Here is a 13673-nt window from a genome sequence, read left to right on the forward strand (position 1 = left end):
ACTGGTACATTTTCAGCAGGGACAGGGCTGTGGACCTCTTCAGTCTTCCCCATCCTGTGCTTTTAGGCACACGACAGAAGGTGAACAAGTCCTTCCTGAACGGCATCGACTTTTCTCTGAGCTCAGAAAAGAGTGGTGCCTTGTGATGGGGTGATGAGCCAGAGCGCGTCTCCATGGCAACCGGAAATTCTCCACATCATTATCTGCTCCACACTCTAGTATATAAGTTTGGTCATTTTCTTCTTGGCCTGTTTTGTAGACCTTGTCACGAACAGATCGTCATTTCAAATGCATTTTGTTCTCAGGAAAGATTTTCTTGGCCATAAGCTGGGGCATCCTCGTTTTCCCGAGCCTTCTAAGTTGCCTTTATAGATGGCAGCGGCTTATAATCCCTAATATGGGTTCTTTAATCAATGCTGTTCTTTATCTGCGGCACATAAATGCATTTTTTTTTTTTTAAAACCCGACATGGAGGCTGAGTCACAAACTCTCAATAATACACAGAGATAAGTAACACATCTAATTTTCTGACTTTATCTGGGCAGTTACAGCAGTAACCTGACTTGCTGAAAGGAAAGATACCATCTGGGGGCCATTTACAAACACATTTGTTAGAATTCTCATTCTGCATCTAGTAGCAGGCTCACTATACGGACTCACTGAAGATTGCCTGATGATTGGCCCATTTTCTTCTTCAGGTGATTTCTAGTGCCACGCTCCTAGATCAGATCATTAGAAAGCCACTGGGACCAATGGGACGTCACCTGGATTGTCCAGCATGGCAGTGGATGCATGCCAGCATGAAGGTGTCACTTCCCACAGCAATAGATCATCAATAGGAAAAGTAAAATCACTACCATTGTGGTGGCAGTACAGAGTATGACACAGCACAGGCACCAACCCTAATCATCTCAGTGTTCAGACAGATTTTTCATCCAATCTAAATTTTTTTTTTTTTTTTTTTTTTTTTTTTTTTGTGGGGGTGGGTACCAGGGATTGAACTCAGGGGCACTTGACCACTGAGCCACACTCCCAGCCCTATGCAAAAGATCTACAGTTGTTCTTTTTTTTTTTTAAAGAAAATTTATGTAATCAAATTCTTCACATTCTTTCTCACAGTGATAGTATTTCATGATGATACATCAACAAATCTAATCAAAGTTCAATTAAGCATCATAAATATAACCATGTATCTTTTACTCTGTAGCTCTGGGGCCGAGTGAAGCCACATCCACATGCATGTTTGTTGTAAGAGCTCTCTGGGACAAAAGTGACCTTAGTACTTGATCCAAAGAGGCTGTTTTCTTCTCTTCTCCTCACCCTCCCTCCACCCCCACCTATAAACACATGGCCCTGGATCTGAGCAGCAACAGGATGTGAGCACCCCTGATATTTCTTCTGACACAGGAGTATTAAAGCAAACTTGCCTTTTTGTTCTGCTTTCTGGCTGAGAGTGAGCAAGCTGAATGGTCTCCCAGGGAGAGGCTGGCACACACAGCTCAGTAATTCCTACCTCTGCGAAAGGCCATGCTCAGCAGAGCCAGCAGGCTCTGTGCACACTGGCAGGGACGAGAGCTCAACGTGTTGGAACTCACAGGTTTCTCTGCGTGGCAGAAATCTGGATGGATTTCTTAGGCAGACTGAGATCCAAATCAGACAAAGGGGCAGTGGCATACCAAATGAATTTATCATCTGACATCTGGTATTTCAGCTTGTCACTAAGCCCCAGAGGTGTTCCTGTGTCCCAAGCTTGGAGGTGCTTTCTCCAAAAGGAGAAAGTGTAAGAGGGTAAGCAGTTGTTGGCAACGCACTCAGGGATCACTATTATTCGATTATTATTTTCTTGGTGCTGGGGATTGCCTCCACGGCCTCCTGGGTCGGTGCTCTACCACCACTGACTCACGCCCCCAGGCCCAGGTGGTCACTGCTGATGGGACAGTTTGAAGTCAGGGATCCTGAGGAGCCAGGCTGGCTTTCCGGGCACTTCCCCATGGATGCAGGTAGATTATGTTTAGTCAGCAAGGACTCTATGACGTTAGCTGGGCCCTCAGAATGCCTGGGACCTGGCTTCTCAGAAGCAGGAGCATAATTGGTCTGGTTTCTTACAGGTCACATCCTCCTGCCACGCACAGGAAGCTGTGTGCCCCTTCCAGGAGGCTGAGCAGGGGAGAGCTTCTGTTATTGAACCAAAAGGAATTTTCTGCTGAGGTGGAGAATTATTGATTTCATGTTTATTCTTCTCTGGGTATGAATTTTAAAAGAAAATAATTTGGTTCCGGGGTTGTGGCTCAGTGGTAGAGCGCTTGCCTAGCCTGTGTGAGGCTCTGGGTTCGATCCTCAGGACCACATACAAATAAATAAAGGTCCATTGACAACTAAAAAATATTTTAAAAAACAGAATAATTTTTCCATATCTCGAAAGTGATCAAAGAGCCCAGATTTCAATCAGAGAGTTCTGAACGTCCTTATTTCCCCCACTTTCTTTCTGTTTTGGTTAGAACAAAATGAGGACCAGACCTTGAAAGAGGGATTTCAGAATGGAAACAATTACCCATGAACTGCAAAGGCTAGTACTAAGGCTTATCAGGAAAATAAAAAGGTGGGGTCCAGTTTTGAAGTCTTGGGAAAGAAAGACCCTCAGGACAGCAATGCCCGGGTAAGTCCCCCTGGGGGCACCCTGCCTGGCTGTAATATCACCTACTCAAGGATTTCAATGGGTTTCCTTTGATTAAATCATGCTTCAAGAGATCCGACCTTTTACATTCGGGATTCTTCCCATCCTCTATAAAATTAAAATCCTTTTAGCTCTGAGACTGCTGTGCATAATTACATTACAAATGTCAAGTCCCCATTCCTTCCTGTCAGTCACATTTCACATGCCCATGGCCTTCAGCTTCCTGTGTGGCCAGAGAGTCTTTTCTCAGTGTTGGGGGTGTGGGGGTGGGGAGCTGGGCTCCGGTTATTGGCACCTTGGGGACAGATGGGACGTTTGTTGGTTTGGCTGATTGTGCTGGTCGTGACTGACTCTTCCACGTGAAAGATGGGCAAGAGAGGCACAGCCTTTTGGAGCAGCAGGAGGCTCTGGCCTTGGGTTTGCTGGCTCTTAATAGCAATATGGCTGGCATGATGCAGGCACTAGATTCCCAGCCAAGAATCTCACCATTGAGCTCTGGGAATTCAGGACTTCTGAACGGAGCCTCCATGACCCAGTTGTTGTCTCCCAATTTTCCCCAGCCAAGAAGTCCCCCGTCACTAATTATGACGCCAAGTGATTTATGGCTCATGGCTTTGTGTTAATAAGGGCCAGTGTCCCGGCCTCATGCAGAATCAAGCGATGTCACTCATCGACATGAATTCTTTTTTTTTTTTTTTTTTTTTTTTTTTTTATGGTGCTGGGGATTGAACCCAGGGCCTTGTGCATGCAAGGCAAGCACTCTACCAACTGAGCTATATTCCCAGTCCATTGACATAAATTCTTAAAGATTTTTTTTTTTTTTTAAAACAAAAGTTTGGTGGTCACCTAAGTGTCACTTTAATACTGTGGCTGTGGAATAGTGAATCTCATGCATTTATTTAATGTTGGGGGAGGAGGTGTAATCACACCATCACTGACCAGAGGCTGAAACTTACCAGAACATGCTGACCTGGATCCTGTTTTAAAAACAAGTGTTATTCCCTTCGGTTCTGTCTGCACAAACTGGTGCCTGTTTAATTGGTAAGTAGCACAGGAAAAGGGGTTTGGAAGTCCATGAATTTAAATTTACCTGCATGTAGGTTCATGGAAAAAGAAGGAAAAATATCCAGCCCTTCCCTCTGGGAAGGTTATTTATAATTCAGCTGTGTTCATTCAATACTTGTTATTGACAGCTCACTGGATTCAGCTGTTGTCTGAATTGCATGTTTATCCAACCGTTAACAAGTATTCATATTAGGAAAAGATGAGTTTACTTAAAAAAAAAAAAAAGCTACATGGTGTGGCTTTAAAAATTAAATGACAGTGTGGCATCTGTTACTTTTTGGATCACCATAACTGGAGTTCCATCAGCTCTGAATTAGCCTGGCATTAATCATCTAGTCCACTGGCGGCTTCTCTCTGGTCGTTTCACTGCTAAGGACCCAGTGAAGGCGAACCAAGGAAAGTGACAGGGACTGGGAGCTTCCCGTCAAATGAGGCCCTGGGGGCAGGAAGCTGGTGCTGGAAAGAGGGAGGGGGAGCAGGAGGAAGGGGGGAAGAGGAAGGGGATGAAGGAAAGGGGAGGAGGGAAGAGGGAGGGGAGGAGGAGGAGGAAGGAAGGAAAAGAAAGGGGAAGAAGAACAAGATGGATGGAAGAGAGGGTGGAGGAGAAACGGGGAGAGGAAAGGCAGGAAGAGGAGGGGGAGGTTGAAGAAGGGGAAGAGGGAGGAGGGAGAGGTGGAGGAGGGAGAGGAAGGAAGAAAGGGAAGAGTAAAGGAGGAGGAAGGAGGAAAAAGGAGCAAGAGAGAATCAAGACGTCCACCCACGTGCCCCTTTCTCCCACGGTTCTGGGAGTTAATCAGTCATTGGGTCCAGGCTCCCACCCCTGTCCCTGACACTTAGCAGGCACTCAGTACCCAGCAAGTGAACTTGGGAGACATTTTACACCATTTCAGGTGACTGTGGTCTCTTGAGGGACACTTATTTACAGGATGCAAAGGGAGACACAGTGCCTATTTTTGCTTCTTAAGCTCCCTATAACTTTCTGAGCTCAGTCCAGGAGTGGCTGTTTGAGGTGCATTTCACTGTTACAGATTTCAAATCCACTGGGACACACAGCAATAGGAACAAGACACTCCTCTCTCCCTATGATGGATGTGGAAGAACACTTTTTGGTTCTATTTTTTCCCTCTATCCACAAAAGGAGAAACAATTTTACTGTAGTCATCAGCCAGAAAAATTACACCTACTGCTAATAACGTGCAGAACAAATGACAACAACCTCTTCATTGGTATAGTGACAGAATTATATCAGCCTGGACTCTGGCAGACTGGGAAACATTTCTTCTGCTAAAGAGTACAAGAAACTGCAGATTGGAGTACAACCATTTAGTCACTGCAATTCCTGACTTTGTTTTCTGGTCCACACATTGGAAAATTTCTTGCATCTATTTTTCCATAAATATATATTTTTTAAACCCATCCCCCTGAAAGTGTTTGGTGTTTTGTTTTTGTTACCAGGGGTTGAACTCAGAGGCGGTCAACCACTGAGCCACAGGTCTTGCTCAGTTGCTCAAGGCCTCGCTAAATTGCTGAGGCTGGTTTTGAACTTGCGATCCTCCTGCCTCAGCCTATCAATGTTTGTCAATGTTTTGAGCACCTCAGCCATGCCTAATGCTTCTTCGGTTTGATCACCGTTGCTAGGTTATAATTTCTGAGTGCACATTTCCATGTTGTCCTTAAGTGGAATTCTCACAAGTGAGTAATTTACACTATCAAACTCAGATGATAGATGGAGTTGAAGAACTGAATGTACTTCCACTCCGTGCCCTCCCTGGGGATTAATTACCACCTCCCACACTGCTTAGCAAGGGGAGATGAGGGGAAGGGAGGTGGTGAGCGCCCGAGGACAGCGTGCATGGGGACTGGGGCGCAGCTGCAGCGCCCTGGGAAGGAGAGACACCTGGGCCTCCTGGGCCGCCCTTAAACTTCCTGAAACTGAGTTATCTTGGAAAGTGTTCCTTCAGTGAAACAGAGACAAAAAAAAAATGTGACTTTGGTTTTCAACCCCATGATCCGGTATCCTCATTAGGTTAGCAAAGTCCATGTAAGACTAACACTCAGCATTCACACTTCTCAGGAAAACGGACCCTCTGGGTGAAGCTTAGGTGAGGCTGGACAGACTCCCTCTGTGCACGCTGCACTTCCCCAGGTGACACCCCGTGAGTGAGTTGTCATCTAGCAGGATTCAGAGATGTCTGCAGCTGTTCTGCTTCCTGACTTCCAGTGGGCGTAGACAGCTGCAGACCCCAGGGCAGGAGCTGCGGCACCCTAGGGCCTAACTTCCTGCCCCATACAGAGGTGCACTCCACACTCCAGGTGTGAACTCCAGCTGGAAACCGGAGTCAGTCTTGAACCCTGTCCTCTACCTTCCAGGCTTTCCCCTGACACCCAGCTTTCCCCTAAGAGCCTAAATACCCTCCAGCATCATTTCATCATTTGTTATTTTCAGTCTCTCACCAGCATTCTAGAATGTCCTTTTCTCTCTCTCTCTTTTTTTTTTTTTTTTGGTACCTGGGATTAAAATCAGGGGCATGCGACCACTGAGCCACATCCCCAGCCCTTTTTTGTATTTCATTTAGAGACAGGGTCTCCCTGAGTTGCTTAGGGCCTCTCCGTTGCTGAGGCTGGCTTTAAATTCCCAATCCTCCTGCCTCAGCCTCCCGAGCCACTGGGATTACAGGTGTGTGCCACCACCATACCTGGGTTTTTCTTCTACTTTTATACTGATGGAAGCTGCCATACCAGGTGAAAGATGACAGGATATTTCTATAAGAATCATTTTAAAGAATATGGCAGCTGGGTGCAGTGGTGCATGCCTATAATCCCAGTGGCTCGGGAGGCTGAGCCAGGAAGATTGAGAGTTCAAAACTCATTCTCAGCAGCTTCGAGGCCTTAAGTAACTCAGTGACATCCTGTCTCTAAATAAAAAAATACCCAAACTACGCTTCTTTCTGATAGCATAAAACTCGCAGTGGTTCAGGTTCCAGGGGCTTGGAGACTCTCAATTCTCCTGCCTTCAGCTTCCTCCTCTTCTGGAGCCTCCCTCTTGGCACTGGCCTTTCTGTCTCTTCATTCAAAGTTCAGGCTCCCTTTAAAAGGGATATTTAAATGACCAAGCCATGCGAGAGGGAAGTGGGCGCATTGTGGGCGAGACGCCCGTGTCTCCTACATGCCCAGCTCCCACTTTCTGCTGCCCGTCACCATATTCGGAAGAAGTCCAAACTTACATATCATCGAAGACCAGTTTCTGCCGCTTGCAGTCCCTGTGGCCGCTGGAGCCTGGAGACCAGGGCTCTGTTTGTGGCCGGGTCTTGCTGTGGAGGAGACCGTGCTCAGCATTGTTGTGAGTCGCTTTCTAAACAACAAACAACACAGGAGTCCTTGAGACACTCGCCACCTGGCTGGAAGAGTGACCATTAAAAGGGCATCTTTTGCTCTACCTTGTGCTTCAGAGTTGATGGTTATTATGTCTCAATAAAGAACAACAAATACGGTTTGAGGATCCCTCATTCAAAATGCTGGGGACCAGAAGTGTTTGGGATTTTTGGATTTTTTTTCCCCCTAGACTTTGGAATATTTGCATAAACATAATGAAAGATCTGGGGGATGGGACCCAACTCTAAACATGAAATTCATTTGTTTCATATCTGCTTTATACACATACCCTGAAGGTTATTTTTTTCAAAATGAACTCATCCTGGGAAGATGAGTGCGCCAGGGCCACCGTCCACTGGTTGTGAAGAGAGGCTCACCTGTGGTGTTAGCTAGTGTAGGGGCCCAGAGGGGCTGGGGTCTTAAGAGAAAGTCACTTCTTTTCAATCTTTCTTTGTGGGGGAGGGCTACCTGGGATTGAACTCAGGGGCACTTGGCCACTGAGCCACATCCCCATCTCACTGAGTTGCTTAGCACTTTGCTTTTGCTGAGGCTGGCTTTGAACTCACGATCCTCCTGCCTCAGCCTCCGGAGCCACTGGGATTACAGGCATGCACCACTGAACCCAGCTCTACCTCTTTTCAATCTTATCACCACCATTTTGCAGATAAAGAAATGGGTTCCAAGATGAGACAACCAGGGCCAAGATCACCCTGCAGCTGAGTCGGGGGCGCAGGGGAACTGTGCACCCAAAGTTATCCATGAGACTCTGCTCCTCCCCAGGGAAGTGCTGGCATCACCCGAGACTACGGGAAAAGGGGTGGTTCTGGGTGTCCCCCACGGTGGCTGGGACACTGGCCTATAAGGGTGGAGTGTGAGACCTGCAGATTTTGATATAGTTTCAACCTCAGATTTAATTCTGCCATGGGATAAGGAAGTTTTCCCAAAACTCCCAAACTGTTCTGCCCCAGGATGGTATTTCTTTGGAGTTGGAAATCCTGCAAGGAGGCTTCATAAACAGAGAAGACCTGATATTTTTTTTTTGCATGAATTTATTCTTCTTCTGCTCTCTGTGAGGAAGGCTGAAGGAGTCTTCTCCTCTGCCAAGTCTCCCCAAAAGCATCCTTCAGAGGTTCTCTGCAGAACCTCCCAGATGAGTGGAGTCTCCTAAGCTGGGTTCAGAGGGTGTGGCAAGGGTGTACCACTGCATTCCGATTCTATGTGGGAAAGGAGGGGAATACACCCACCGTGAGGTCCCCGGCATGGGACTGCAGTTGGCTGTCGGTGGCCTTAGACTTTTTGTTGGACGAGGAGGAAGTGAACACACCATTGCCATGAGATCGGCTGGAAGAAGTCAAGTCCTCGCTGGAATATTTGTGTTTGGATGCATCAGAGAGAGGTGAGATGGGCGATCGGAGCATTTTTTCATTTTTATTTATTGGTATTGCCAAGCTGAAAAAGTAAGTTACAGTAATAGAAAGTCACACAGTCAGCATAGGGAAAGGTAAGTACTTACCCCTGACCAAACCTCCCCTATAAGACCTGCAGGTAGGAAGAAATTTATTAGTGATTATTACACCAGGAGCAACCTTATGGCCACAGGACCCTAACAAACAGTAGCCAATCTCACTCACTATTTCTTTCTTTTTCGGTGGGGGGCTACTGGGGATTGAACTCTGGGGCACTCAACACTGAGACATATCCCCAGTCCTATTTCGTATTTTATTTAGAGACAGGGTCTCACTGAGTTGCTTAGTGCCTTGCTGTTGCTGAGGCTGGCTTTGAACTCATGATCCTCCTGTCTCAGCCTCCTGAGTCGCTGGGCTTGCTGGCATGCGCCACCAGGCCTGGCTCATTGTTTCTTACTCTGGTAGGATGAACAGTAATTCTGGAATTAGCATCAAAAGGAGTGGCCAAGAGTAATGATATGGAATTGCATGTTCCAAGTTTTTCATCCAAGAATCTCAAAATAATCACCAATTTTTTTCCTTATAAGCTGAAGCATAGAGTAATGGGACAGTCAATCAACAGTGACAAATGAGTTCTCCATTGCTACAAGGACTTTTGCCAACATCTGAGCTTGTACTCATTATTAGATAGAAAATAATAGAATCACAGGGCATTCTGTGCAGCAGAGTGCCGATGCTCTATTGTTGAGCTTCCCAATTACCCAGGCATTGATCAGAGTAAACACAGAACAGAGAAACTGTTATTAGAAATTACAACTTCTGATTCCTAGCTCTTTATTTTACCTTCAAAACGACTGTCTATTCTTGAATATAATGTTCTCTACAATCAACCATTAGAGAGAGGGATTCACTTGTATTGAAGTCTCTGCAATGGATATTATGTTGTTAGGAATCTCTGCATTACTTCAGGAGAAAAAATAAAGTATTGTTTGGGGGGCAGACATATCAGCCAGAAATAAACTCAATCACTGTTAATTTAAGATGGTTATAGAGTCAGTTTACAAAAAAAAGGGTCATGCCATTTAATGAAGATTTAGTCATTATTCCTGGGGTCATGAACTCTTAATTGCACGTGTTGATTATCATTGCAAACAAACCATTAAAGTCACCTCAAAAAGCAATTTCCTTAGCTGGTGGTCATGGTGGAGAAATTATACAGGCCTGTAGAACAAATGACAAAGCCAAGCTTCTTAATGTTACATACATAGGTAGGTGTGGAGACAGAACCTCTGGTTCCAGAAGCAGTGTGTGTCTCACAACTCAGAAAGCAGTGAGCCGATATGTTCTAGGAAAGCGCTTCAGGTGACTCCAAAGTTGCTCATCTAGTGATGGTGAAGACGATGGTATATCGGATGTGAAGAGCCTGAGAGTACTAGCTTCTTAAAACATGAGGGGAAAAGACCTATTTCTAAGTGTCTATTATTTTATATACTTCATGGTTTTGGTGTGCATGAAAAACAGATTATGATGTTAAATATTGTCATGGGCATGTGATTGTTCCTTCTTCAAAAATATTTCAAATTTATGTATTCCTAGTTGACCAAAGAAACCTTCTCTGGAGCTCTTAGGGAAAGGCAATTACCTATCTCTGGGACCATTTGACGGCACCAGTAAAACTTGACAGTAGTCAGAATGGCAGCTATTATGAAGACAAACAATAAGTGTTGGCGAGGATGTGGGGGAAAGGTACACTCATACATTGCTGGTGGGACTGCAAATTGGTGCAGTCAATATGGAAAGCAGTATGGAGATTCCTTGGAAAGCTTAGAATGGAACCACCATTTGACCCAGCTATCCCTCTCCTCGGTCTATACCCAAAGGACTTAAAAACAGCATACTACAGGGACGCAGCCACATCAATGTTTATAGCAGCACAATTCACCATAACTAAACTGTGGAACCAACCTAGATGCCCTTCATTAGATGAATGGATTAAAAATGTGACATACATACACAATGGAATATTACTCAGGAATAAAAGAGAATAAAATCATGGCATTTGCAGGTAAATGGATGGAGTTGGAGAAGATAATACTAAGTGAAGTTAGCCAATCCCCTCAAAACAAATGCCAAATGTTTTCTCTGATATAAGGTGACTTATTCATAGTGGAGTAGGGATGGGGAGCATGGGAGGAATAGAGGAACTCTAGAAAGGGCAGAGAGGTGGGAGGGGAAGGGAGGGGAAGGGAGGGGAAGGGAGGGGAAGGGAGGGGTTAACAATGATGGTGGAATGTGATGGACATCATTACCCAAAGTACATGTATGAAGATATGAATTGGTGTGAACATATTTATATACAGAGATATGAACAATCGTGCTCTATATATGTAATAAGAATTGTAATGTATTCCGCTGTCATGTATTTAAAAAATAAATCAATTAAAAAAAAACCAAAAAATAAAAACTTGACAGTAGTTATGGAGATATGCAGACCACCTCTTGGAAATTTCACTCACACTGTGGCATAACTGAACATAAGTAGAACTATCAGAGCTGGGAGGTTCTGCCAGGCAAAGTCACTACAGCAAGAGTTTTTTAACTTGAGGTCCATAAACTTGGATGGCAAAAAGTTACATCTTCATTTTCACTAACCTCTCACTCAAATGGAATATTTCCTTTAATTACAAGCAAGGGAAAGAAACGAGAGGAGCGGGTACTCTGGAATCCTATTAGCAATGCCTGCCATTGGGTCACCAGTAGAAATCACACATCATGGATATTTTCAGTGGCCACAGGCATCCTGAAATATCATTTGTATTCAACACTACTTGACAACTACAGTCACCACGAAATCAGCCAGGGAGGTTATTTAATGCATGAACAAAGAGGTGCATATCACATACTTAGGTAATTTGAGGCTGCAGTCCCCCCGTTCATTATTTTCACAACATTTGGGGATGCCATCCCTCTGCACAGAGGGTTGCCACTGTCCCTCCTATGCAGACCTTCCGCCTCCTGGCCGCCTTCCCAGGGGGAGCTGAGCACGCAGTGGGCCCCCACGTCTGTGCCCTTGCTCTCCAATGTCCTCTCCCAGTTTTAGTGTTGCTTTATATCTTTCCCTAACCTTTTGGTTTACATTTTTATGTGTTGTGCTGAGACATTAATCTCCCCTTTAAAACCCTGAGTGGACAGTCGGGGAGAGTGAGGGTGTTAGCGCAGAGCAAAAGCTGCTCCTCTGTGGAGGTGTTTCTAAATGGAAGGAGCTTCTGCGGTGAATGATGAGCTCCTGGCTTATAGAGAACCTTCAGGACCATGCCCTGCTAAAGCCATTCATCACAGAGGGGTTTGGTGCATAGTGGGGCCATGCGGAACCCCTTCAGAGGAGATGCTGGGTAGCTTCTTGACCTTGAAAGCACAGATCCTTTTGAATTCCACAATTTTAGTCTACATGGGGGCCTTTAGGGGCAGCACCTGGAGAGCCCATTCCTCATCCTTGTAATAGCCTTAATGTTCTTTGATCCCTAAGCTACCCTTAATGTTCCCTTAATTTTCTTAAATCCCTGAGTTAGCTACCATTAAAACACCGACTTGAAAATTCAGTTGTTACATTTTGGGGGGAAGAAATGTGTTTGGGGAGCACAGAGCTGTGTGCACCTAGTAACTGGTCTCAGTCACAGAGGAGGGCCTGACATGGCTATTGGGAGTGTGACGTGAAGTCCACATTGAGCATAATTACAAAATTTAGGTTATACTAAGTCTGAAGACTAAGGCCAGAGCATGTATCAAAAACTTGGATTCTCTCTCCGAGTGGCACCTGCCTTTCAGATCCAGAGACCTCTCCGGCTCACGCCCACCTTTCAGGGAACATGCATACCTGTTGATGTTCATGCTGCAGTGGTTTGAAGACAGAGTATTATTGGCGGAGTTGGCTAGTCGAGTAGAGCTCTCTTTCTCCCCCTGGGCCTTCTTCATCTCCCTGTAGTCATCTTCGTTGTCGCACTGTGTGGAAATAAGCAAAAGCCAATCAGCTTTGGATTTTGAGGGGTCATAAGGTGGTGTGTGCTCCAAGACACTTACTTCCAAAGAGCAAGGCCTCAGGGTTGGGGGTGGGGGTGTCTCTCAGAGAGAACCTGAGTACTAGTGGCTGAGCTTGAACAGCTCAGGAAACCTGTATGGGTTTAGTATTGACAGCTTATTGAGAGGAAGGGCATGATCAAAATTTGAGAGGGGACATTTTTAATGTTGCAACTTTCTCAGGATTTATTTTTCCCAAGCAAACTTATTCTTTTTTTAAAAAATATTTTCTAGTTGTCAACGGACACAATAGCTTTATTTATTGATTTATTTTAATGTGGTACTGAGGATCGAACCCAGCGTTTCACACATGTGAGGCAAGCGCTCTGCCACTGAGCTACAGCCCCAGCCCCCCCTAGCAAACCTATTCTGAACCCACACTGTAGCCTGAGCATCACCCATCCTGGCCTCTCAAGGCATCAGGATAAGGTGCAAAAAATGCATATTCCCGGGGCTTACTGGGGTAAGGGTGGTGGCTGGCCTGCACCTTTTCACCTTGAAAGCCGCACCTTCTGTGGATGGCAAGCCAAGATGCCTTACTTCTAGTTCACAATTCCCAGCCGGTAACATCTTAAAGTACCTTTTCACACTAGGGACTTGGACTGCGTGACGTGTGTCAGGGTGCAATAGCAAGGCAGTCCATGAGAGGAGTCCTTCCGGGAGTCAGCAGGATCCCGGCAGGGTGGGATCTTCAGGGCTTCCTGTGGTGTCTTCTAGGAGACAAGTGTCAGCCCCTGGGAGAGCACCCCTGACCTTTGCTCTCTAGCTGGGACAGTGTGGCACGGCCTCTGCCATGGGTACCTCAGATCCTCACACTGTAATAGTGGCCCCATGGAGGACCCAAACCAAAGCTGAGTCCGTGGTCCTCAGTTCCAGGGGAGATCCAGCACCTTTGACAGACAGGTCTATGGGTTCCTCTCAACACCCAGGATTGACTGGGATCTTCACACCCAGGATGTTGAGTAAAGAATGCTACAAAAACGTCCTTTCACTTCTCCTGTGTCATTGCTTATTGAAGACTCATTAGGTTTTGTGAGTAAAGGTTTTGTGTTGGTGTCAGGCTTAGTCGTAAATAAAATTTT

At 45.6% G+C, this 13673-nt stretch overlaps 1 protein-coding gene across 1 annotated transcript in view; it reads right to left on the minus strand.

Annotated features, from left to right (window-relative positions):
• Aff3 (ALF transcription elongation factor 3) overlaps window positions 1–13673 on the minus strand; it is a 494450-nt gene that overhangs the window by 20389 nt on the left and 460388 nt on the right. The window contains exons 13-15 of the mRNA XM_076832801.2: window positions 12392–12516; window positions 8356–8560; window positions 6964–7091 (exon numbers count right to left, since the gene is read on the minus strand). Of these exons, the coding sequence (XP_076688916.2) occupies window positions 6964–7091; window positions 8356–8560; window positions 12392–12516 (458 nt within the window). The remainder of the gene's footprint in view (window positions 1–6963; window positions 7092–8355; window positions 8561–12391; window positions 12517–13673) is intronic.

Source organism: Callospermophilus lateralis, chromosome 14 (assembly GCF_048772815.1).
Source record: "Callospermophilus lateralis isolate mCalLat2 chromosome 14, mCalLat2.hap1, whole genome shotgun sequence".
Classification (NCBI taxonomy): Eukaryota; Metazoa; Chordata; class Mammalia; order Rodentia; family Sciuridae; genus Callospermophilus; species Callospermophilus lateralis.